A 26,252-nucleotide genomic window follows, 5' to 3' on the forward strand; every position below is an offset into this window, starting at 1 on the left:
ATTACCCCTCAACCATCAGGCTCTTGAACTAGAAGGAATAATTTCGCTCAACTTCACTCACTTCAAGAATGAACCGTTCCCACAACCTATGGACTCGCATTCAAGGACTCTTTATCTCATGTTCTCAATAATAAATATCTTTTTTTTGTATTTGCAGTTTGTTGTATTTTGTACATCGGTTGTTTATCCATCTTGTAGTGTGCAGTTTTTCATTGATTCTATGGTGTTTCTTTGTATTTAGTGTGAATGCCCACAAGAAAATGGATCTCAGGGTTGTAGGTGGTGACATACTTGTATTTTGATAATGAATTTATTTTGAACTTTGATCACTGCTTAAGATAACTACAATCATTCAGGCTTCGATGAAAGATGCATCACAGAACCGCTAATTAAAGTCAATGTAGTTAGCACTCCTGTACCTAATAGAGTGACCACTGCGTGGATGTTCATGATCTTCTGCTGCTGTAGCCCATCCACTTCATGGTTTGTTGTGTTTTATGCTCAGAGATGCTCAACTGTGCATTACGGTTGTAACGCGTGAGTTGCTGTCACCTTCCTGTCACCTTGAACCAGTCTGGCCATTCTCCTCTGACCTCTCTCATTTGGTGGACAAGGCCTTTCTGCCCACAGAACTGCTGCTCTCTGGATGTTTTTGGTTACTATGTCATTCTCTGTAAACTCTGGAGACCGTTGTGTGTGAAAATTTCAGGAGATCAGCAGTTTATAAGATACTCAAATCACCCCATCTAGCACCAACAATCATTCCATGGTCAAAGAAACTTGGATCACATTTCTTTCCCATTTTGATGTCTGGGCTGAACAATTGATCCTCTTAGACCACAAGATATAGGAGCAGAATCAGGCCATTCGGCCCATCGAGTCTGCTCCGCAATTCAATCATGGGCTGATCCAATTCTTCCGGTCATCCCCACCCCGCTGCCTTCTCCCCATACCCTTTGAGGCCCTGGCTAATCAAGAACCCATCCATCTCTGCCGTAAATGCATCCAATGACTTGGCCTCCACAGCCACTCGTGGCAACAAATTCCACAAATTTACTACCCCTGACGAAAGTAATTTCTTTGTATCTCTGTTCTAAATGGACGTCCTTCAATCCTGAAGTTGTGCCCTCTTGTCCTAGAATTCCCTACCATGGGAAATAACTTTGCCATATCGAATCTATTCAGGCCTTTTAACATTTGGAATGTTTCTATGAAATCCCCCCTCATTCTCCTGAATTCCAGGGAATACAGCCCAAGAGCTGCCAGACGTTCCTCATATGGTAACCTTCTCATTCCTGGAATCCTTCTCGTGAATCTTCTCTGAACCCTCTCTAATGTCAGTACATCCTTTCTAAAATAAGGAGCCCAAAACTGCACACAATACTCCAAGTGTGGTCTCACGAGTGCCTTATAGAGCTTCAACATCACATCCCTGCTCTTACACTCTATACCTCTGGAAATGAATGCCAACACTGCACTCGCCTTCTTCATCGACTCAACCTGGAGGTTAACCTTTAGGGTATCCTGCACAAGACTCCGAAGTCCCTTTCAATCTCTGCATTTTGAATACTCTCCCCATCTAAATAACAGTCTGCTCATCTATTTCTTCCACCAAAGTGTATGGCCATACACCTTCCAATATTGTATTTCATTTGCCACTTCTTTGCCCATTCCCATAAACTATCCAAGTCTCACTGCAGGCTCTCTGTTTCCTCAACACTACCCGCTACTCTTTGTATCATTGGCAAATTTAGCCACAAATCCATTAATCCCACTGTCCAAATCAATGACATACATCGTAAAAAGCAGTGGTCCCAACACCGACACCTGTGGAATTCCACTGGTAACCAGCAGCCAGCCAGAATAGGATCCCTTTATTCCCACTCTGTTTTCTGCCCATCAGCTAATGCTCCAGCCATGCTAGTAACTCCTCTGTAATTCCATTGACTCTTATCTTGCTAAGCAATCTCATGTGCAGTACCTTGACAAAGGCCTTCTGAAAATCCAAGTACACCACATCCATTGCATCTCCTTTGTCTACCCTGCTTGTAATTTCCTCAAAAAATTGCAGTAGGTTAGTCAGGCAGGAATTTCCTTTCAGGAAAGCATGTGGCTTTGGCCTATCTTGTCATGTGCCTGCAGGTACTCTGTAATCTCATCCCTAACAATCAACGCCTATTTTGTCATGTGCCTGCAGGTACTCCGTAATCTCATCCCTAATGATCAACTCCAATAACTTCCCAACCACTGATGTCAGGCTAACAGGTCTATAGTTTCCTTTCTGCTGCCTTTCCGCACCCTTTTTAAATAGCAGAGTAACATTTGCAATTTTCCAGTTATCTAGTGCAATGCCGGAATCTATCGATTCTTGAAAGATCATAGTTAATGCCTCCGCAATCTCTCCAGCTACTTCCTTCAGAACCCCAGGGTTCATTCTATCAAGTCCAGGAGATTTATCCACCCTCAGACCATTAAGCTTCCTGAGCACCTTCTCAGTCGTAGTTTTCACTGCACAAACTTCACTTCCCTGACACTCTTGAATGTCCGGTATACTGCAAATGTCTTCCACTGTGAAAACTGATGCAGATGGAAAATATAAGATGTATACCAATATGTTTCACTGAAATCTAACAACAACAATCCATTTCACTCAACTCCCTTCCCTCCACATTGGCTCAACCCATCCTGAGCTAATGTTGTCAATCCTTATTTCACCAACCTTAATGAATGGCAATAAAAGATCAGATTAAGAGATGAATTCTCTCTCCAGAAAAAAGATAAAAGAAAACTATATTGTTAAAGATCTCTCTGCCCCTCCCACCCCACACCCTCCAGACCAAGGTTAAACTAATATAACACCAGGAAATCAGCAGACACTGGAAATTCAAGCAACAAATAATAAAATGCTGGTGAACGCAGCAGGCCAGGCAGCATCTATAGGAAGGGGTACAGTTGACGTTTTGGGCCGACTCCCTTCGTCAGGACTAACTGAAAGAAGAGATAGTAAGGGAGATTTGAAAGTGGGAGAGGGAGGGGGAGATCCAAAATGATAGGAGAAGACAGGAGGGGGAGGGATGGAGCCAAGAGCTGGACAGGTAATTGGCAAAAGGGATATGAGAGGATCAGGGGACGGGAGCCCTAGGGAGAAAGAAAGGGGGAGGGAAGCCCAGAGGATGGGCAAGGAGTATAGTGAGAGGGACAGAGGGAGAAAAAGAGAGAGAAAAAAGTTTAACTACTATAGATTTGCAGAAAGCAAAAACAAGATAAAGATATACCCATGACGACTGTATAGAGATAGCTTCTTGGCAGTCAGCAACGAAACATTTGCAGCAACAAAAATCACTCCTCCATTAGACTACGAACCATGATCTACACTTACTCCGAGCATTCTCTGATGACAAATGCTACGGCAATTTTGCTGTCACCCACCACTTTAAAAAAAAACAAATGTTTGATTATGCAAAACCTCTATTTTCAGTAAAAACAAATATTAAACTGTAACTAGGATGTATTGTTTTGAATGCCCAAATAGCAAAATAATTGTTCTGTCAACAGTCTTTAGACTAAACTCTGTAATTTCCTAATACAAACCTTCAACAGGAGTTGTGCCTAAATCCAACAGAATGTCATGCTCCCAAGAATAATTACAACTGTGAGGACGTCTAAACTATTTCCTAATATAAACTTAATATTTAAAATCTCACATGATACTAAAAGCTAATAATAACAAAGAAATACAATCAAATAATAATTATAATTGCTGCAAAGCTTAATACGACGTTGGCCAGGTAAATTATTACTCTGAGGTTGATTACCAGTTTATTAGCTGGCAGATCAAAGAAAAATCACCATTACTTATGACAGCACCTTAGTATCAGTTACATCCTCCTGAAATGTAAGACGAGGTTTTGGGTTCAGAATGACTGCTGTGAAGGTGACTGAAATTTGATTTGTACTGAAGTGCCAAGTACTAAATTGTGGGAAACTTGCCACTGATAATATTAATATTTGAAAGGAGTTGAGGCCCTGTATGCAACCAGATTACTGCAGAACCATGGATTACAAACCTGGCAACTGACATCCCCAACTTTTGAAAGACTTGGGTTTACAGCTAATGGAAGAGAAAAGGAGGCATTACAAGGACATAGATTTTATTTCCCTTGTGAAGCAAGTTTTCAAGGATGCTGCAGGATACACACTCAGGCTACGTCCACACTAGACCGGATAATTTTGAAAACGCCGGTTTCGAGTAAAAACGACAGGCGTCCACACTACGCAGTTTTCAAAATATCTCTGTCCACACTAAAATGGATATTTGGGCAAATCTCCTCCTACTGGGCATGCGCAGACACATCTACAGAAAACAAGCGAAGAGGAAACGGTATAATATTCATGTTTCTGCAGCGGCGTTGTGCTATTTCCATTGGTCAAAAACTAGAGTACCAACAACAACAGCGAAAGAAAGTTTTCAAAATTGTCTTCAAGGAATACAAAGAAAACCTCCGCTGGAAAAAGCAGACTGGACTTCTTCGTTTAGACAGACAATGAAATCGAGCTGTTTCTGCGCGTTACAAATGGCTACAAAGTCAGCAAAGCAGTGGAGAAGGTGGAGGGAGATGTTTAACTCCAAACAAGCTATTAACGTAGACAATAAAGTTAACAACACACACATGAAGCCGTCCTCTACCCAAGATCAACAAGTGAGTGGAATCTTCTGCCGCCAGAGCTGCACATTAATATGACATTAATATTTTTAAAGACACACTCAATCAAAAAAGTTCACTTTACAATTTAACTCTCACGCCATTCACACTGACTGCGCGTTATAACAGCCGTCAGCAGAGCTTGCGCAGTACCAAGCAGAAGCAGAAAAAGCATTGTTGTTGTGGTGTTGTCATGACAATGTTTTTAAATCTCTCTGTTTACCCCGTCCACACTACAACACGAAACAATCGTTTTCAAAGTTACACACTCTGGAGAGTGTTTTCGAAAATCTCCATTTTCAGGGGATGAAAACGCCGTTTCAGTGTGGACGGAGGGTCAAAACGAAGAGTAAAAGCTTTGTTTTCAAAATTATCTGGCGTAGTGTGGACGTAGCCTCAGTAACCATATTAGAAACACCAGTAAACCTGCTCGATATTGCAAATCTCTATCAGTCAATCATATGGCAGCAACTCCATGCATAAAGCATTCAGACATGGTCAAGAGATTCAGTTGTTGTTCAAGCCAAACATCAGAATAGGGATGAAATATGATCTAAGTGACTTTGACCAAGGAATGACTGTTAGTGCTAGACGAGGTGGTTTGAGTATGTCAGAAACTGTTGATCTCCTGGGATTTTCACACACAACAATGTCTAGAGTTTACAGAGAATAGCACGAGAAAAAAAAACATCCAGTGAGCAGCAATTCTGTGGGCGGAAATGCCTTGTTAATGAGAGAAGTATGACAAAAATGGCAAAACTGATTCAAGCTGCCAGGAAGGCAACAATAATTCATATAACCATGTGTTACAACAGTGGTGAGCAGAAGAGCATCTCTGAACACCCAACACATCAAACCTTGAAGTGGACGGGCTATAGTAGCAGAAGACCATGAACATACATTCATTATTAGATACAGCAAGTAATAAAGTGGCCACTGAGTGTGCATCAGTTTGAAATTTGGGTAGAGATATGGCAGATGGAGTAGAATGTGAGGCAATGCATTTTGGGAGGTCAAATTCAAGAGTAAAAAAATACCGTCAAGGAAAGGATCCTCAGAAGCTTTGATAAACAGAGGGATCTTTGGATCCAAGTTCGTAACTCCAGGAGGAGAAGAAATATTTAGTAAATGATTCAACGTAATGAGTAGTTTTGTTATACTGAATAAAAACAAAACATTTCCACTAGCAAAAACAAACGATGCAAACAAAAGAAATGGAAAAAACATAACTTAAAGGAGAATTTTTTTTTAAGTGCTCCATTTTACTTAACTGTTCTCATCAAAAATTGCAGGGTCAAAGTTCAAAATACATTATCAAAGAATGTATACTATATACAACTAAGAGATTGGTCTCCTTACAGTCAGCCACAAAACAAAGAAGCCCAAATAGAAGCAACACACATCAAAGTTGCTGGTGAACGCAGCAGGCCAGGCAGCATCTCTAGGAAGAGGTACAGTCGACATTTCAGGCCGAGACCCTTCGTCAGGACAGGACAAGTCCTGACGAAGGGTCTCGGCCTGAAACGTTGACTGTACCTCTTCCTAGAGATGCTGCCTGGCCTGCTGCGTTCACCAGCAACTTTGATGTGTGTTGCTTGAATTTCCAGCATCTGCAGAATTCCTGTTGTTTGCGTTTTAGTAAAGCCCAATAGAATCTATTTTTTAAAAAAAGACCCAATGTTTGTGCAAAGAAAGAGCAAAACATGTAAACAATAAAAAACATTCAGAAATAAAATTCACGAAAGTGAGTTCACAGCCATGTAGCCAATCATCATTGCAGCCAGTCCAGGAGCCCATTAATTGCAGACAACAGCCTCAGCTCAGCTCAGAGACATGTAAACCTTGTCAAGCAGCGAGCTGAACACTGGCCCATTCCACACCTCTGGCCCTGAGACCCTGACCTTTCCAATCTGGCCCAGCACTTAGACTGGCCAAACCTCAGCTTATTCCTCGCTCTCGGACCCAGGCCCTGTCGCTTCGATATGCTCTTGGGCCCAGGCTCTGCTGCCACATCTTGGGTCACCTTGCCTTAGATCTGCCACTTTGAATCAGCTTCAACTCCACTCCAGCAACAACTGGGTCATTCCTCGTTCTCAGGCCTGGGCCCCTCCATCTCAATCCGGCGCATACAAGCCACACTACAACCATCCTGCATCTTCAAAACTTCGGCTCACACTATAAAAATGCCAGGTCATACAGGCAGTTCAAAAGCTCAACTCCGAAAGGTAAGTTACTAGCCATTCATTGCATTGATCATTGTCCAGAAAAAGTGTAATTAATATAGTTCGGATTTGTTTGCTGTCAGTAAAATGTCACTGTGTTTCACCAGCGCCATCTTAAACCAGAGCAGTTACTTAAAAGAAAAGACTACATGCTTAAGATTTTTAAATGGGGATTTGCTGATGCATTATTTTATATGTTGGACTGCGGCCCAGTAACTCTGACGTGCATCATCATGAAGTGGTTTGAGAGACTCATCATGGCACCCGTGCAACGTCAACTCACTGCAATACATCTATCACTCAAACAGATCTATGACTGAGACCATCTCACTGGCCTTACATTCAACTCTGAACCAACTGCAGAGTGAAGACACCTGCATTATACTACAGTTTATTGACTATTGCTCTGCCTTCAATACTATCATTCCAAACAAACTCATCACCAAACTCCATTACCAAGGAGTCAACACCTCCCTCTGCAACTGCATCATCGACTTCCTTACCAACAGATCACAAACAGTAAGGAAAGGCAGCAACACCACCAAAATTATTCGCAATACTCACTGGTGCTCCACAAGGTTGCATCCTCAATGCTCTGCTCTACAATCTGTAAACTCATGACTGTGCAGACAGATTCTGGTCTAACTCCATCCAGAAGTAGCAAATGAGACCATCATAGTGGGCTGTATCTCAAATAATGGGTCAGAGTACAGGAAGGAGATGGAGAACTCAAGTTAATGGCATCATAGCAAAAAAGATTCCCTCAATGTCAGCAAAACAGAGCTGGTCATTGACTTCGGGGTGGGGGGGTGGGAATCAACCACAAAAATGAGGAAATCTGCAAATGCTGGAAATCTGGGGGGGGGGGGGCGGGGAGGGAAGAGATGTGCATATGCTCCTGTCTACATGAACTGTGCTAAGGTGAAGAGGGTTCAGAGCTTCAAGTTACGAGAAGTGAAGATCACCAATAAACTGTCCTGGTCCAGCCACATATAGACACCATGGCCGTGCAAGCTCACCAGTTTCTACTTCCCCAGGAAACTAAAGAAACTTGTATGTCCCCTTTGACTCTCACCGATTTTTATCAATGCATCATAGAAAGCATCCTATCTCGATGCATCACGGCTTGGTATGGCAATGGCTCTGCATGTGACCACAAGAATATGCTGAGTTGTGGACACAGTTCAGCACATCACAGAATCTAGCCTATCCTTCATGGAATTTCTCAATACCTCTCACTGCCTCAGTAAAAGAAGCCAGAATAATCAAAGACCCCACCATTCTAAACATTCTCCTCACCTCTCCAAGAGACAGAAGATACCACGTCTGAAAGCACGTACCACCAGGCTCAAGGACAGTTTCTACAATGCTCTTATAACACTACCGACTGGTTCTGTCGTATACTAAGATGGAGTCTAGAACTCATGATTTACCTCATTATGACTTCTCACTTTATTGCCTATCTGCACTGTTCTTTCTCTGTAAATGCATTTAATTCTGCATTCTGTTATTGCTTTACCTTGTAGGTCAAAGAAAAACATCAAACTCCCAACAGGCAAAAAAAAAGAACAAATCGCCCAAACAGCAAAAAAAAACAAGTGAAAAACACAGAATATAAAACATCAAACCAGTCCAGACATATTCAGTTCACTCAGTTCAATCTACTGCTGCGTTGTTCGTTAACATCAGGTCACAGAGCCAGTGGACCCGATCGAAATTGCACAAAATAGCAACAAAATAGGAGTACAGTAACCAGAAACAGATCATAGCATGAACTACAGAGTCTAATCCTCAAAGCACGTTGATTAAACCTGTACTTTGGTACGTGTCATTAATAAACCGATTCCAACTCAACATGTTAATTAACATAGCTTCAACTAACCAAGTTCTGCAAATCCCAAACTAATGATGATTAAAGATTTAGCTATAATGATTAATACAAGTTTTTATTTACAAAGTAATGTTATGACTTACCACAGGCAATTGACCAATAAATCTGCGATTCTGGTATCTGATGTAGGATGCGATATGGAGCTACTTTGGAAGTTGAATCAAACACAGTGTCAAGTGTTCCAACAAGGAGACCTGTAGAAACCAGAAATAGATATTGCAATTTAACACACATAAAAGTTGCTGCGCAGAATTCCTGTTGTTTATTGCAATTTAAACCTGAATACTCTGGTACTTGTACATTCAAGCACACACATTTGGAAATGTATTTTAAATGAGAATTAGAGTAGAATATTGATCAAACATAAAGGCTTGTAAACAGAAATTATTTATAGTGAATTGTTGTATCAGATTGTTACAATTACTGAAAAAGCTCCTGTCAAGATCATATAAAACTTTGTCCTGTTCCATTTTCATATTGCTTTGAAAATAAATTGAAGAAATATTATCCTGTACATATAGTATGCTCAGTGCAGAGTAATACGCCTGCATGACTAATTTACCAGTCGGTTACTTCCAGAGTTAAAGCACTTAAGGGAAGAACAAACAGGACATTTCATCATTCAGATAAATACAAAGGATATCCAAAGGTTAGAGTATTTCTATTGTACAACATGCTATGTCTCAATCCTGAAAATATCTTAGTATCAGCGTTTTTGGAGTACCTTCACCATGAGGAATGCAGTGGCTCAGGGAAATGGATCGTCACTACTTTTAAAGATAATTAGGAATGGACAATCATCTACAGCTTCCCAGTGATTTCCACATTGTTAGTAAGTGAATAAGGGAAAAAAAAGTGTTTTAAGCAAGTAAGGAACTACTGTACATTTCCATTCTTGTAAATATCTGATCTTACAAATTATTAGGACCAAACAAACAGAAACACATCTGTACACGTAGGGATGGCCAAGCCACCAGGAACCACTTGCAAAAGCCACTTGGACCCAATCAGATATTATTTCAACAAGTTCAAGGTAGCAAGTTGCTTGTGTGTCTTAAATATGAAACAATCCCAAGCAATGACTATTTTGGATCTTCAACACTGACTCATTTACAGCTAACTTTTTTTTGAGACACTGCATTAATATTTAGTCATTTTACTAACATTCATTGTTATTCTAAAATAATACAAGCCTCATGTCATCATTAAGCAGAATATTTAACAAATTAAATCTTGTAAAAGAATATTGATAAATGATTAATCATGTCCACATGTCCTAGGAGAACTGTCAGGACATTAGTTTTCAAATGTCATCCAAGCCACAGCTAATATGCAACACACCTTAATTGTAATTTAATCCAGCAATTTGTGTTTCTCTACTTCTTACTGTGACGGGGTCTTATTTGAACTTTGCAGTGAAGGTATTTGTGGATGTTATACAGCTGTTGCTATTCTGGTGGATAAATCATAAAATTAAGTCAGTAGTAACAGCTCAATATCTAAATTAATAGGAAGGATGTGATCAAGTCAGAAAAGGTGAACTCACAAGGATATTGCCAGACCAAACAGTTCAACATGGATTAGAAAAACTGGAACTTTAATACCCAGAAAAAAAGGGACCAAGGGGATTTATAAAATTATCAGGAGCATAAACAAGGTAGCTAGTCACAATATTTTGTCCGTGACAGGGCAGTCTAAAACTAGAGAGTGCAGGCTTAAAGCAGGGGTTCCCAGCTAGGGGTCCACACTAAGGCTCCATGGCATAAAAAAGGTTGGGGACCCCTGGTTTAAAGGCAAGAGAGAAAAGGTTTAAAGGAGAAATTTTACCACACAGAGGGTGGTGGATATATGGAAAGAGCTTTAATTCCTGAGGAGGTGGTACAGGCAATTACAATGTTTAAAAATCATGGATGGAAAAGTTTGAGAGATGTGGACCAAACAGAGTCAAATGGGCATCTTGGTATCTCATCAAATATGGAGCTACTTTGGAAGCTGAATCAAACACAGGCATCTTGATCAGCATGATGAGTTAGGCTGAAGTGTATAACTCTACGAAGCTATTATTTGAAATATTACATTTTCTTCAAGAATTATTTTAGTACACACCTAAATAGTACCAAAAAATGAAGAATTTAAACACATTCACCATAAAATATCAAAACATATTTCTTAGTTATGCTTCATAATTTCTTTCCCCAGATGTCAGGCCACGGTTTCTTTATTGTTACAGAAATCTCTAAAGCAAGCCATGGAATGCATAACAAACAGGAACTGTGATTGGAAGCTGAAACCTCACTCCAATTATTGACTGAAGATTATTAACACACATCAAAACTCTGAATTAAAGGGGAATTGTACACTAAAATATCTGAAATACAGGAGCTGTAACAACTAAAAAAGGCAAATAGTAAGTTAAAGAATAAATGGGTTTAGGGTGGAAGGCGAAATATTTCTGGGGAACCTGAGAGAGAATTACTTCACACAGAGGGTGGTGAGAGTGTGGAACTAGCTACAGCCGAAGTGGTGGAATGTGGGCTTGATTAAGAGAAGTTTGGATAAGTATATGGATCAGAGGGGTATGGAATGCTATGGAGGGATATGGTCCAGATGCAGGTCGAAGAGAGTGGGCAGGATAACAATTCAGCCCAGACTAGATGAGCTGAAGGGCCTGTTTCTGTGGTATGGTTCTCCATGACTCAAGAATGTCAATATGCCTGCACAAAGGGCAGTAAACTCAGCTCTTAATTGTACACACTTTTGAGAATAACTAAACATAACAGCAATTTATAAATGACTAGCTGCTCTGAGCAGGCTCATTTGAACAGGAACTCCCTCCTTGGCTCTTGTTTTACATGTGTACTATTTATTTCCTCCCTGGTATGTTTATCCATTTCCCTCCAAAAAACTACTACTGGATCTCTTTTGGGCATACTATAATGCTTTTATGCAGTTTGGCATTCCTAGCCAAACTTGGCATAAAAAAAATCATTTGGTTTTTAGATCATCTGTCAATCTCTTTAAAATCAGAAACACAAGAGGTTCTGCAGATGCTAGAAATCCAGAGTAACACACATAAAATGCTGGAGGAACTCAGGTCAGGCAGCATCTACGGAAATAAACAGATAGTCAACATTTTGGGCCAAGACCCTGCTTCATGACCAAGAAAGAAGAGTCATGCCAGAATAAAAAGATGAGGGGAAGAAAAGGAGGCTGGCTGGAAGTGATAGGTGAAGCCAGGTGGCTGGGAAAGATCATGGTCTAGAGAAGAAAGAATCTGATAGGAGAGGAGAGTGGAGCATAGGAGAAAGGAGAGGACCCGGGGGAATGAAAGGCAGGTAAGAAGAGGTAAAAAGGCCAGTGTGGTGAATAGCAGAAGAGGGGAGGGGGAAGGAATTAAATTTTATTGAAAGAAGATATCGATATTCATGCCATCAGGTTGGAGGCTACCCAAATGGAATACTGCTCCTCCACGCTGAGGGCGGCCTCATCTTGGCATGAACACAATAGATGACAAAAGATAGGGTGGGAAGAGTTATAGTCAAGATAACTGTGGGAATCAGTAGGTTTATAAAAGATGTCAGTTGACAGTTTGTCTCCAGAGATGGCGACAAAGAAATCGAGAAAGGGAAGGGAGATGTAAGAGATGGACCAAGCGAACTTAAGGGTAGGGTGGAAGTTAGAGGCAAAGTTCATGAAATTGACAAGCTCAACATGGGTGCATGAAGCAGCAGCAATGCAGTCTATGTAGCAGAGGAAGAGCTGGGGAGTATTACTGAGGAAGGCTTCAAACATGGACTGTTCTACATAGCCAACAAAGAGACAGGCATAGCTGGGGCCTATGCAGGTGTGCACAGCTACCCCTTGAGTTTGGAGAGTGGGAGGAGCCAGCCAAAGGAAAAATTGTTGAAGGTGAGGATCAGTTCTGCTAGATAGAGGAGGGTGGTGATGGAGGGGAATTGGCAGGTTCTTTTGTCAAGAAAGAAGCGGAGGGCTTTGAGGCCTTATCAGTGAGGGATAGGAGTGCATAGGGACTGAACATCCATGGTGAAAATGAGGCAGTCACGGCCAGGGAACTGAAAGTTACTGAGGAGATCGAGAGCATGACAAGTGTCGTGAATGTTGGTGAGAAGGGACTAAACCAAGGGGGATAGAATGCAATCAAGGTATGAGGACACCAAGTTCAGTGGGCAGGAGCAGGCGAAGACAACAGGTCTAACTTGACAGTCTAGTTTGTGGATGTTGGGTAGGAGGTAGAAATGAGTAGTACAGGGTAAGGGAACTATGAGTTTGGGAGCCGTGGATGGGAGTTCTCCCGAGTTGATTAGGTTTCTGATTCCAGAGAGGGATCCTCTTCAGGGGTAGATATGAGGAGGTGTCTGAGAGTTGCCACATGGCCTCAGCAAGATAGAGGTCAGTGCACCATAATACAACAGCACCTCCTTTGCCTGCAGGTTTGATGGTAAGGTTGGGATTGATGCAGAGAGTAGAAAGCAATGAATCTAGAAGGACTAAGTTTCAAGGAGTAGAGAGGAATGCTGAAATCGAGATGGTTGATATTTTGTCGGCAATTCAAGATGAAAAAATCCAGAGCAGGCAAAGAACCAGAATGGGGTGTCCAAGAGGAGAAGGATTGGAGATGGGATAAGGGGTCATTGTGCAGGGTATGGAATTCTTGCTAAAGAAGTGGGCTCAGAGTCTGAGCGACGGAAGAATCTCTTCAGAAGCTGCATCTGGTTATGCACTCAGCACTAGAAGTCAAAAATTCCATGCATCCTACAAGATATTTCAACTCTCCAAGATAAAATTAATTGATAACCATGTAAACAAATTACCAGATGTCATAACAGTTGATCTCAAGTTTACTGTAAAAAGATTATCCCCAGATTTTAATGATGGTGCTTTTATTGCAACATATATATCCCTCTCCAAACAAAAAGGATGAAAACAGTGATCACAGATGTACTAAAAGGAATTCTGCTGTGTGTCATTTAGTGTACATTATGATTCCAATAATGCAGGCAAGCACTTTGCAATAAGTTCAGTGCTGACACAGTGACCTCCTGGCCTCCTCATCTACACTAAAGACTCCATGTACTATTTCTGAAACCCTTAGTGGGGACTTGAAAAATATGAAACCCTCTTGTAACATTACCGAAACCAAATTATCTTGTCATCACACTGATGTCTGCAGGACCTTACAGTGCAAATATTTAGTGCTACCTTTACTCTGTAGAGACTGCATCGGCTGAAAACATTACTAAGCACAACATAAATGCACGCACTTTTCTCAGGATTTTCTCAGGATGCAAGAATACGGGCCTGACTGAAGCAAAAGCAGACTACTACAACAACAATCTCTTGCATCGATAACTCAGATTTTATTGAGGAAAGATTCTTTGATGCGATTTGTCCAGAAAGGCCACAGAAAAAACAATAATAACACTCAAAAGGGAGTTAAACAAATATCAAGAACAGCAAATATCTTGATAACTTTTCAGAAAAAAACAGCAGCAGATAATTCTTTTGAGACCAGGACAAGCTATGGTGCAGTTATATAACACTATTATGCACTCTTGCAATGACAATGTAAAATAGATTGATTTTATAAAATAGGATTCATTCATTTGTTACGTGCCATGTCTTATGACGTGGGTGATCATGGTCTTTCCACGAGCAGGATTGTCCTTGGCAAATTTTTCTAAAGTGGTTTGCCACCTTCTTTTGAGCAATGTGTTTAAAAGACAGGTGACTCCAGCCATTATCAATACTCTTCAGAGATTGTCTGCCTGGCATTAGTGGTCGCATAACCAGGACTTGACACATACATACACCAGCTGCTCATACAACCATCCACCACCTGCTCCCATGCCTTCACGTGACTTTGACAGGGGTGGCTATGTAGGTGCTACAGCTAACCCGAGGGGAACTTGCCAGCTAGCAGAGGGAAGGAGCGCCTTACACCTCCATGTAGAGGCTTACCTACAACCTGCCACCCGATAAAATATGGTGGAACTTCAAAAAAAATACAATAAATGACAGGTAACGATCTTTTTGCTACATGAAGGCTTCCTGTCTATGTTCACACATTGAAAATGAAAAAAAACTGAGATGCTGGAAATCTTAAATAAAACAAAACTGCTGGAAATATTGAGCAGTTCAGGACACATTTGTGAGAAGAGAAACGGAATTAAGGCTTGTTTTATCATATTCTATATCCCATATGAAGGTTGTTTATATTTCAGATTAACATATTGTTAACTACGGGCATTTGTGTTGGTTGAAATCAATGGCATTGACTAACTTAACTCCTGACTTTTGGTTATTCTTTCTGAACGGGTACCAGACAGCTATATTCAAACACGATTAAAATTGAAAAGGCTACGGCTATTTCTCCAAAAATAAGTGAAGAAGCCAGCACTGGTAGGGTAAAACAACAGATACAAAATGCTGGAGAAACTCAGTAGGCCAGGTGGCACCTATGGAAAAGAGTAAATGGTCCATGTTTCAGGCTGAGACCCTCCTTCAGGTAGACCCTGAAGAAGAGTCTTCGCCCGAAACGGCAACTGCTTACTCTTTTCCACAGATGCTGCCTGGCCTGCTGAGTTCCTTCAGCAGTTTGTGTGTGTTGCTTTGGAATTCCAGCAACTTCCAGACCCATGACTACTACCACCGAGAAGGACGAGAACAGCGGATATCTGGGAACACCAGCACTTGGAAATCCCCCTCCAAGTCACTCACCATTCTGACCTAGAAACATATCGCCGTTCCTTCATTGTCACTGGGTCAAAACCACAGAATTTCCTCCCTAACAGCACTGTGGGTGTACCTACACCTCAGCGGTTCAAAAAGGCAGCTCATCACCACTTCCTCAAGGGCAGCTAGGGATGAGCAATAAATGCTGGCTTAGCTGTCAACACCCACATCCCGCAAATGAATTTAAAAAAATTCTGGGACGGGACCCCGCTGCCATGTTTCGGCCTGTACCCGACGTTCGCCCCAACTTTGCCTTGCACCCACATGCTTCGACCCTTGACTCAGCCTCGCCTTCACGCGCCTCTTCATTGTTTGCGGTGGTTGTTTACCATATTTTTTTTTTAAGAGTAAAACTGTTATTAATAAAGTATTTAGTTGTATTCCTTGTTTTGTTAACTGCCAGTAGGCAGATGTGGGATTTCAGCAGCCTTGTCTTAAACCAGACCATTCAAGTGAAAGCTAATAAATGTGAGCAAAGAAATAAAAGCCTCCTACAACAACTGCAATGAAGCAAGGCAGGAAGAGCATGGTGTAGGCCACAGGCATCCATGCAGACCAACTGTACCATTTCTGTGGTGTGAAACTCTTATGTCCACAATGACTATCCAGCATGAAGGTAAGCTAGCCAGCTAGAGGATACCAAATTTTTTTTTCAGCTATCAGAGCTCCAGAAAATGACAATGGAGAGGTAGTAATGGGGGACAAGGAAATGGCAGATAAACTTAAAAAAGTATTTTACACCTACAGTATCTTTATTGTGGAAGAAACTAGTACTATGCCTGAGGTTCAAGAGTGTCAAGAAGCAGAAGTGAGTGCAATTGCTTTTATTAGGGAGAAAGTGCTTGGGAAGCTGAAAGTTCTGAATATAGGGTAAATCACCTGGAGCAGATGGACTGCACTCCAGGGTTCTGAAAGAGACTGTGGAGATATTAATAATGATCTTTCAAGAATCACTAGATTTTGGCATGGCTCCAGAGGACTGGAAAATTGCAAATGTCACTCCATTCTTCAAGAAGGGAGGGAGGCAGAAGAAAGAAAATTACAGGCCAGTTAGGCTGAACTCAGGGGTTGGGAAGATGCTGGATTTGATTGTCAAGGAAGGTCTCAGGCTACTTAGAAGAACATAAGATAGGCCAAAAATCAGGAAAAAATTGCCAGACAAACCTGCTGTGATTCATTGAGGAAATAACAAGCAGAATAGACAAAGGAAAAATCTGTGGATGTTGTGTATTTGGATTTCCAGAAGGCCTTTGAAAAGGTGCCACACGAGGCTGCTTAACAAGAACCCATGTTATGACAGCACATCCTTTCTTACATAAGAGGCCCAAAACTCTCATCAGGTGTCTATAATGATTTCCATGGCAGACATATGAAAAATAACTATGGTGACAGTACAAAACTCCCAAAACAGAATCAGAATCTGGTTTATTTTCACCGGCATGTGACGTGAAATTTGTTAACTTAGCAGTGGCAGTCCAGTGCATGATATACAAGTAAAGATAAAAAAAATAAGTAAATCAATTACAGTATATGTATATTGAATAGATTTTAAATCGTACAAAAACAGAAATAGTATTTTAAAAAAGTGAGATGTGTCCACAGGTTCAATGTCCATTTAGAAATCAAAGGGGAAGAAGCTGTTCCTGAATCGCTGAGTGTGTGCCTTCAGGCTTCTGTACCTCCTACCTGATGGTAACAGTGAGAAAAGGGCATGCCCTGGGTGCTGGGGGTCCTTAATAATGGACGCTGTCTTTCTGAGACACCGCTCCCTGAAGATGGCCTGGGTACTTTGTAGGCTAGTACCCAAGATGGAGCTGACTAAATTTACAACCCTCTGCAGCGTCTTTCGGTCCTGTGCAGTAATACACCGCCCCCCCAACACCAGACAGTAACGCAGCCTGTTAGAATGCTCTCCACGATACATCTATAGATGTTTTTGAGTGTTTTTGTTGACATACCAAACCTTGTCAAACTCCTAATGAGGTACAGTCGCTGTCTTGCCTTCGTTATAGCTGCATCAATATGTTGGGACCACGTTAGGTCCTCAGAGGCCTTGACACCCAGGAATTTGAAGCTGCTCACTATCTCCACTTCTGATTCCCCTATGAGGATTGGTATGTGTTCCTTCGCCTTACCCTTCCACAACCAGCTCTTGCGTCTTACTGACGTTGAGTGCAAAGTTGTTGCTGTGACACCACTTCACTAGTTGTCATATCTCACTCCACTACACCCTCTCGTCTCCATCTTAGATTCTACCAACAATAGTTGTATCATCAGCAAATTTATAGATGGCATTTGAGCTATACCAAGCCACACGGTCATATATATAGAGAGTAGAGCAGAGGGCTAAGCACACACCCCTGAGGTTCACCAGTGTTGATCGCCAGTGAAGAGGAGGTATTATCACCAATTTGCACAGATTGTGGCATTCCAGTTAGGAAGTCGAGGTTCCAATTGCAGAGGCCCAGTTTCTGTAACTTCTCAATCAGGATTGTGGAAATGATGGTGTTAAATGAAGAACGTCCTGACATAGGTGTTTGTATTGTCCAGGTGCTCTAAGACAGTGGTCCCCAACCTCTGGGCCGCGGACCGATACACTGCCGCGAAGAATGCAGTGGTGTGGCGGTAATAATTTCGGCTTTTTTCTTAAAGATGTGCTGGGTGCATTCTGACTACCACTGCACCACTGCATTCTTCGCGGCAATGTATCAGTCCGCGGCCCGGAGGTTGGGGACCACTGCTCTAAGGCCATTTGAAGAGCCACTGAGATTGTATCTGCCATTGACCTATTTTAGCGATAGGCAAATTACAGTGGGTCCAGGTCCTTGCTGAAGCAGGAGTTCAGTCTAGTCATGATCTACCTTTCAAAGCATTTCATCACTATAGATGTGAGTGCTACTGGGCGATAGTCATTAAGGCAGCTCACACTATTCTTCTTAGGCACTGGTATAATTTTTGCCTTTTTGAAGCAAGTGGGAATTTCCACCAGTAGCAGTGTGAGTTTGAAAATGAGTGGGTAACTCCTGTGCGAAATGCAAGACAAGAAAATAATTTAAATGAAATAATGACATCATTTATTCTACTTCTGGGGAACATTCTGCTCAAATAATGGAATCAAAATACTGTCTCACTTCCAGCGGCAATAATGCTGCAGAAAATGCTAGTTCGTGATGCAAATTTGACAATGTCATTTAGGGGGCAAAGAATAATAGAGAATAACATAAAGAGAATAATTAAACAGAACGAAGACCTAAATTAAACACAGTTCAGAAGTGTTAAATCTGGAATTGTTAAACATGCTTGTATTAAATTCAAACTTCATTTTAAATATAGCAGAGGATGAATACCGTATTAACTATCTTAAATGACAATTTACTGCACATAACCTAAGTCTACCAAATATAGCACTGTAGTTACGTTTTTACTTATCGTGCCATGTTCAGTCTATGTGTAATCATTCTGTATTGATTAGTGAACATAATATGACACAAAGAACCAGAACTTCTACAACTGAGAAGCTGCATTGAAATGTGTGCATTTTAACCCGAGGAACAATTCGCATCAACTATCTTTGCCCCCTGAATGACATTGCCAAATATGCATCACGAGGTTGCATTTCCTGGAGCATTCTTCCAGCTGGAAGCAAGGCATCATTTTGATTCTATAATTTCGGCGAAACGTTGCCCCAGATGTGAGAGCCCATAATGTGAGATTAGCTTTTCTTTGCCATCATGTTCAATTTTCACAAGAAAACAGTCCCCTCTGCACAATAAAACTTCAGAATGTGAGAAAGTAGCTGCCAAACAGACAACATAAGTAAGCCCTTGCAGTCTGGTGCTCAATAAAGCTGTTCTCTGGGAAGCACATTTTCCCATTCAGTTTTAGCATGGAATGGAAAGTGCAGGATAGAGTAAGTGCACCCAGAAGAACAAGCCATTTTTTTCTTCTTTTTTTTTTAAAACACACAGCAATCTTCACAAACGACAGTGGAAAAACAAAAAGATAATGGTCTCGGCCTGAAACGTCAACTGTACCTCTTCCTAGAGATGCTGCCTGGCCTGCTGCGTTCACCAGCAACTTTGATGTGTGTTGCAAGATAATACACTTTAGTGATTCTGGCTAGGACTAAATATTGGCCCGGGTGTCAGTAATCAAACCCTTGTTCTTTTACAGAAAAACACCCTAAATGTGTTTAACAATGGCACACCAAGATCTTTGCATGTTTGAAGCCTCCTGTTTCAAAGAGAAACAGTACCACAATCTGAGCCAAGGATGGGATGCTCCCAATAGGAACCAAACAAACTGAACACAGCAAATAAACACTGACAGAGAGCCAGCAAATAAATGACAAGCTGTTACAACAGTTGAATAATATAACAGAAAAGTCAATGACAAGTACTTTAATCAGCCAGTAGCTAACTGAATACATGTTAAAAACTAAAAAAGTCATAGAAAAGTACAGCACAGAAACAGGCCCATCTTATCCATGCTAAACCATTTAAACTGTTTATTCTCATTGACCTGCACCTGGGCTACAGCCTACCATCCATGTACCTATCCAAACTTCTCTTAAACATTGAAATCAAACTTGTGCTTGCAGCTCGTTCCACACTCTCACAACACTGGGAACGAAGAAGTTTCCTCCTCATGTTTCCCTTAAACTTTTCACCTTTCACCCTTAATAAATTAGACTTAATGCATGACAAAAAATTAATCAGACGAATAAGAAGCCTGAAGCTCCACACCACCAAGTTCAAGAACAGCTACTTCCCTTCAAACATTTGCTTCTTGAACCAACCTGCACTACTTCAGAAGAGCAACACTATGACCACTTTGATCACTTACAATATACACTTCATTTATTCGGATTGTTCTTTCTTGTAAAATTTGCATACAATTTATACTTAATTTTTTTACTCTTGTGAATGCTGCGTATCTCATGCTATGTCCCTGTGACACTGTTGCATCTAAGTTTTTTATTGCAACACACACAAAACACTGGAGGAACTTAGCAGATTAGGCAACGTCAATGGGAAAAAATAAATAGTTGAGGTTTCGGGCTAAAACACTTCCTCAGGACTGAGAAGGAAAAGAGAAGGTGCCAGAATAAAAAGATAGGGGGAGGGGAAAGAGGCTAGCTGGAAGGTGATAGGTGAAGCCAGGTAGGTGGGAAAGGTCAAGGGCTGGAGAAGAAAGAATCTGATAGGACAGGAAAGTGGATCATAAGGAAAAGGGGAGGAGGAGAGGGCCCGGGGGAAGTAATAGGCTGGTGAAGGTCAGAGTGGAAAATGGAGCAAGTTTTTCATTGCATTTGTTCATGCATGATCCAATGACAATATGCACAAATGCATGTACACACAAGTGTATGACCCTTGACTGAGTGAAAAGATTACTAATGATTACATCATAGACAAAGTAAATACTAAGAGTAAACAAAGTTAACGGATAAACATGTAATTAAATGTAAAGCTTTACTCGTGTCAAACTTTTAGCCATTGACACTGAGGAGAGTAGTCCTCCAGGTTGTGGCGCCCCCAGCGGCAGGAAGTGCTAACTCGCCGTCCCGTCGCTTCTATCAACTTTACCCGTTAGTCCACCGCCTCCCTCGCCGTACCCTCTGCGCCGCTGCAAGACGAAGTATTTGTGGTTTTTCTCCGTCAGCCACAGCTTCAGGGCGTTCTTCAGCAACACCTCTTCGGGTTTCAACCACATCTCGGCACCCGGCTCCGGGGGAGGGGACAAAACGCCGCCGCCCCGCCACCTCACTGCATGCTCACACCTCGCACCCTCCCACGTCGACAAGCCACCGTCGTTAGTGACACGAATGCAACTGCGTAATCCCGTTTTCAGCGCTTGGCACTCCGGGAGTTGCAGTTCTAATCCACACATAAGAGAGGCTCGAATGTATTCGAACTACAAATCCCAGTTGACATCGCAAACACGTGTAAACATGGACTGTCACAAGATGGTCCAAATAAAATTGTCAGTGCCAAATCTTTATTGCTCCAAGGCGTGGGAAGTCAAAGTCACCGGAAGTTAGATTTTAATACAATATTCACCTTATAATAGAAGCAGAAAATATTCCCAACACAGCAGGTTAATTAAAAATAAAGTCAAGTTTATATGCATAGGTCCAATGAAAACCCTATGTGGTACATTAGTCTATTATTGTCACATCTATTGACAGACATCCCACCTCTCCCAGAAGTTCCGGGAGTCCCCTGCATATTGATAGTGGCTCTCTGACGCCCGGAAATTATATACAATATCCCGGAAATAGATTTTTTTGAGAGGGAGAGGGTCCCCAACCACCGGGCCACGAGGAAACGATATGATTTGGCGATATGAAAGGATATGAGTCTGCTGCACCTTTCCTCATTCCCTGTCACGCACTGTTGAATTTTAACGCACCCGAGGTCATCAGTGACCCAAAACGTGCAAAGGAATGGGTCCGTGACCCATTTGTGAACGTCCCCGGTGAATCATCCATGTCAGCGCGGGAAAAAGATCAACTCTTCGAGCTTGCAAACGACAGTGGGCTGAAAAGTATGTTTGGCATAACATCTCTGCCGGCACTCTGGATCAAAGTCAAGGCTGAATATCCTGAGATAGCCACGAAAGCACTGAAAACGTTGCTTCCATTTTCAACATATTTCTGCGAATCGGAGTTTTCTGCAATGAATGCAACGAAAACTAAATTGAGGAATAGACTGGAACCTCCTTCGTGTATCGCTGTCTCCCATCATCCCTCCATGACACTGTCTTGTTGCAAGGAAACAAGCCCAGGGCTCCCACTGATTCAGTATTATTGGTGTGTTGCAAGGATTTTATATGTTCATACGAGGAAAATATGTGCTGTGTGTTTAATATCCGAACATTACTTAAAATGTTATGATGCTATTGACTTATAAGTGACTTATAATTCAGTGGTCACCAACTTCCGGGCCGCGAAGAATACAACTGTGGCCGGAATGCACCCAGCACATCTTTAAGAAAAAAGCCAAAATAAACAAGCTAATTAATTAGGTGCCTCCCGGCACGTAATCGATTAGCTTGTTTATTTCGGCTTTTTTCTTAAAGATGTGCTGGGTGCATTCTGGCTACCGCTGTGCCGCTGCATTCTTCACGGTCCGGAGGTTGGGGACCACTGTTATAATTGACTTATCACTATATTCATGCGAGAAAAGTATGCGCTGTGTGTTTAATATTAAATTCGTTAGATAAACCCCTTTAGAAATGAAATTGAGTGTATTAGCTACTTACAAGTGAGTTATAGTTGACGTATCACCTATATTCCGGTCGCGTTTAACACCCACCCCATCCCCACCCCCACCGCCGGGGTCGGCCGGTCCACAAGAATATTGTCAATATTAAACCGGACCATGATGCAAAAAAGGTTGGTGACCCCTGATTTAAACTAGCTGGCTAGCTGCCAAGGAGCTACGCTATTGATGTCCTATGTAATGAGGCCAAACTCCCTGTAGACTTGCTTAAAGCTGTAATAGAATAAACATGATAATATAACGTAAGTACATATCTTAATGTCACATTTTCTGCATATACCCAACTTGGTTTACAGATTAGACAAAATCAAACTAAACAAAGTAGTACATACACGATACACCCTTGGAGGTCGACGGAGGGGGCGTGGATGTGGGATTGCGGGGAGGCGGGGGTGCTACATCCCTGAAATGAGTTTTTGCAGGGTGGGATGTCTGTATTGAGGTACAGGAAAAAAAAATTGAGTTGCATACTATTCATACAGATCAAAGCATTAAAACAGTGCATTGAGGTAGAACAAAGGTTGACAAGTACAGAGAAATACATTTCGAAGAGTTAAAAGATTACTTGCAGCAGCATCACAAGCAAATAACATCAGAGGTAACATTTGCAGAAAGAGAAGAAGAGTTTTCCTTTCAGGATAAAAGTTTTTCATTTTAGATCCTTTATTTCAAATTTCTTGCATCCATAGTCCCTTAATCTTCAAGCACCTAATAATATCCATCTGTTCTCAATTTCCAAATAATAAATTATTTTGAAAAAACATTGACTTCATCAACAAATCTCAAAATAAAGCCTTGAGTAAACACAAGAAGTTCAGCAGATGTTGTAAATCAAGAGTAACACACACAAAATACTGGAGGAACTCAGCAGGTCAGGCAGCATCTATGGAGAAGAATAAATAGTCGATGTTTCAGGCTGAGACCCTTCATCAGGGCTTGTGTACTCCCTCTCCAAGAACACCACAGGATTTCATAACTTTCAAACTTCCTCCAAAACGCTGAACAGAGAAAACATGGGAACGTGTGCTGATGCTGGAAATCCAAAGGACCACACACAAAATGCAGAAGGAACTCCGCAGGTCAGGCAGCATCTATAGAAATGAAAGATGTTTGATGTTTAGGGCTGATACCCTTCTTCAGGACCGAGAAGGACGGTGCCAGAATAAAAAGGTGGCCGGATGGGAAAGAGGCTATCTAGAAGGTTGACAGGTGAATCCAGGGGGGAGGGAAAGGTTGGAGAAGAAAGAATCTTATAGGAGAGAAGAGTGGAGCAGAGGAGAAAGGGAAGGAGGAGGGGAACCAGGGGGAAGTGATAGGCAGGTGAGAAGAAGTAAAAAGAGAGTGGTGACTAGAGGATGGGGGAAGAATTTGTTTACCAGAAAGAGAAATCGATATTCATGCCATCAAGCTGGTGGCTACTCAGACAGAATATAAGGTGTTCCACTCTGAGGCTGGCCTCATCTTGGCACAAGAGGAGGCCGTGGACCAACACGTCAGAATGGGAAGGAGAATCAGAAATAAAACGTTTGACCATCGAGAAGTCCCGCTTGTGGCTGATGGTGCAGAGGTGCTCGACGAAGTGGTCCCCCAATTTACGAAGAGTCTCACCAATGTAAAGAAGACTGCATTGGGAGCACTGTACACAATAAGACAAAAGTGAGGAAATTATCAGCCTGTTAGCCTAACCTCAGTGCTTGGGAAATTGTTGGCGTCCATTATTAAGGACAAGGTTGCAGGGTACTTGGAGACTAATGATAAAATAAGTCAAAGTCAGCATGGTTTCTGTAAAGGAAAATCTTGCCAGACAAATCTGTTAGAATTCTTCAAGGAAGTAACAAGCAGAGGGGACAAAGGAGAAGTAGTAGATGTCATTTACTTAGGTTTTCAGAAGGCATTTGATAAGGTGCCTCACATAAGGTTGCTTAACAAGATAAAATGCTATGGTGTTACAGGAAAGATACTGGCATGGATAGAGGAATGGCTGATGGGCAGGAAGCAGTGAGTGGGAATAAAAGGGGCCTTTTCTGGTTGGCTGACAGTGATTATTGGTGTTCCTCGGGGGTCAGTATTGGGACTGCTACTTTTCACATTGTTTCTCAATGATTTAGATAGTGAAATTGATGGCTTTGTGGTAAAGTTTGAGGATGACACGAAGATAGGTGGAGCAGTAGGTAGTGCTGAACAATGCAATTGCAGCAGCATTTAGACAACTTGGAAGAATGGGCAAAAAAGTGTCAGATGGGATACAGTGTTGGGAAATGCATGATAATGCATTTTGGTAAAAGGAAAAATAGTGTGGATTATTATCTAAATGGAGAGAAGGTTCAAGCATCAGAGGTGCAGAGGGAATTAGGAGTCCCTGTGCAAGACTCCCAGGAGGTTAATTCACAGGTTGAGTCTGTGATAAAGAAGGCAAATGCAATGTTGGCATTTATTTCAAGGGGAATAGAATATAAAAGCAAGGAGATAATGCTGAAGCTTTACAAGACATTAGTCAAGCCATACTTGGAATATTGTCAACAGTTTTGTGCTCCTTATCTCTGAAAGGACGTCTTGTCATTGGAGAGAGTCCAGAGGAGCTTCATGAGGATGTTTCTGGGAATGAAGGAGTTAACAGCTTTGGGCCTGTACTCACTGGAATTTATAAGAATGCGTGGGGATCTCATTGAAACCTACCGAATGTTGAAGGGACTAGATAAGTTGGATGTGGAGAGGGTGTTCGCTCTGGTGGGGGTATCCAGAACTAGAAGGCACAACCTAAAAACTGAGGGGTGACCTTATAGAACAGAAGTAAGGAGGATTTTTTTTTAGCCGAGGAGTGGTGAATCTGGGGAGCACTCTGCCACAGACTGTCGTGGAGATCAAGTCCATGGGTATATTCAAAGCAGAAGTTGATAGATTCCTGATTGGCTAGGGCATCAATGGATATAGTGGGAGGGCAGGTATATAGGGTTGGATGGATCCAGCAGATCTGGGATCTGCCATGATGAAGTGGTGGAGCAGATTCGATGGACTGACTGGCCTAATTCTGCTTCTATGTCTTATGGTCTTATTATGATCTAAAGTCCATTTCAGGTTCTAGCTATCTTTTGGATTGTAATGTTCTTCCTCAGATCCCTCCAAATCTTTCAGACTTTACGTAAACCTATGCACACTACTCTTAAGATACCTTTGCTCTGGGGAATGTTTCCTTCCATCTAACCAGTCTATATCCCTCCTTCAAGACCCCACATTCACTTTCGCTCCAAGAAAAACACACCCAGCCTAGCCAATCTCTCATAACTGCAGCACACAGTTCCAGATAACACCCCGGGGAGTTTTTTTGTAAACCCTTTTAATTTTAATTGCATTCTTCCTATAGTGGAGATCAAAATTGTACCAAGTACTCTAGCTCTGGCCT

General features: G+C 41.7%; 1 protein-coding gene across 1 annotated transcript in view; it reads right to left on the reverse strand.

Annotated features, from left to right (window-relative positions):
- Positions 1–21,358, reverse strand: part of tbc1d8b (TBC1 domain family member 8B) — a 107,215-nt gene extending 85,857 nt beyond the window's left edge. Inside the window, exons 1-2 of the mRNA XM_072271026.1 lie at positions 21,155–21,358; positions 8,900–9,010 (exon numbers count right to left, since the gene is read on the reverse strand). Of these exons, the coding sequence (XP_072127127.1) occupies positions 8,900–9,010; positions 21,155–21,281 (238 nt within the window). The 5' untranslated portion in view covers positions 21,282–21,358. The remainder of the gene's footprint in view (positions 1–8,899; positions 9,011–21,154) is intronic.
- Positions 21,359–26,252: the final 4,894 nt, after the last annotated feature.

The sequence above is a fragment of the Mobula birostris genome, chromosome 10 (genome assembly GCF_030028105.1).
Source record: "Mobula birostris isolate sMobBir1 chromosome 10, sMobBir1.hap1, whole genome shotgun sequence".
NCBI classification, from domain to species: Eukaryota; Metazoa; Chordata; class Chondrichthyes; order Myliobatiformes; family Myliobatidae; genus Mobula; species Mobula birostris.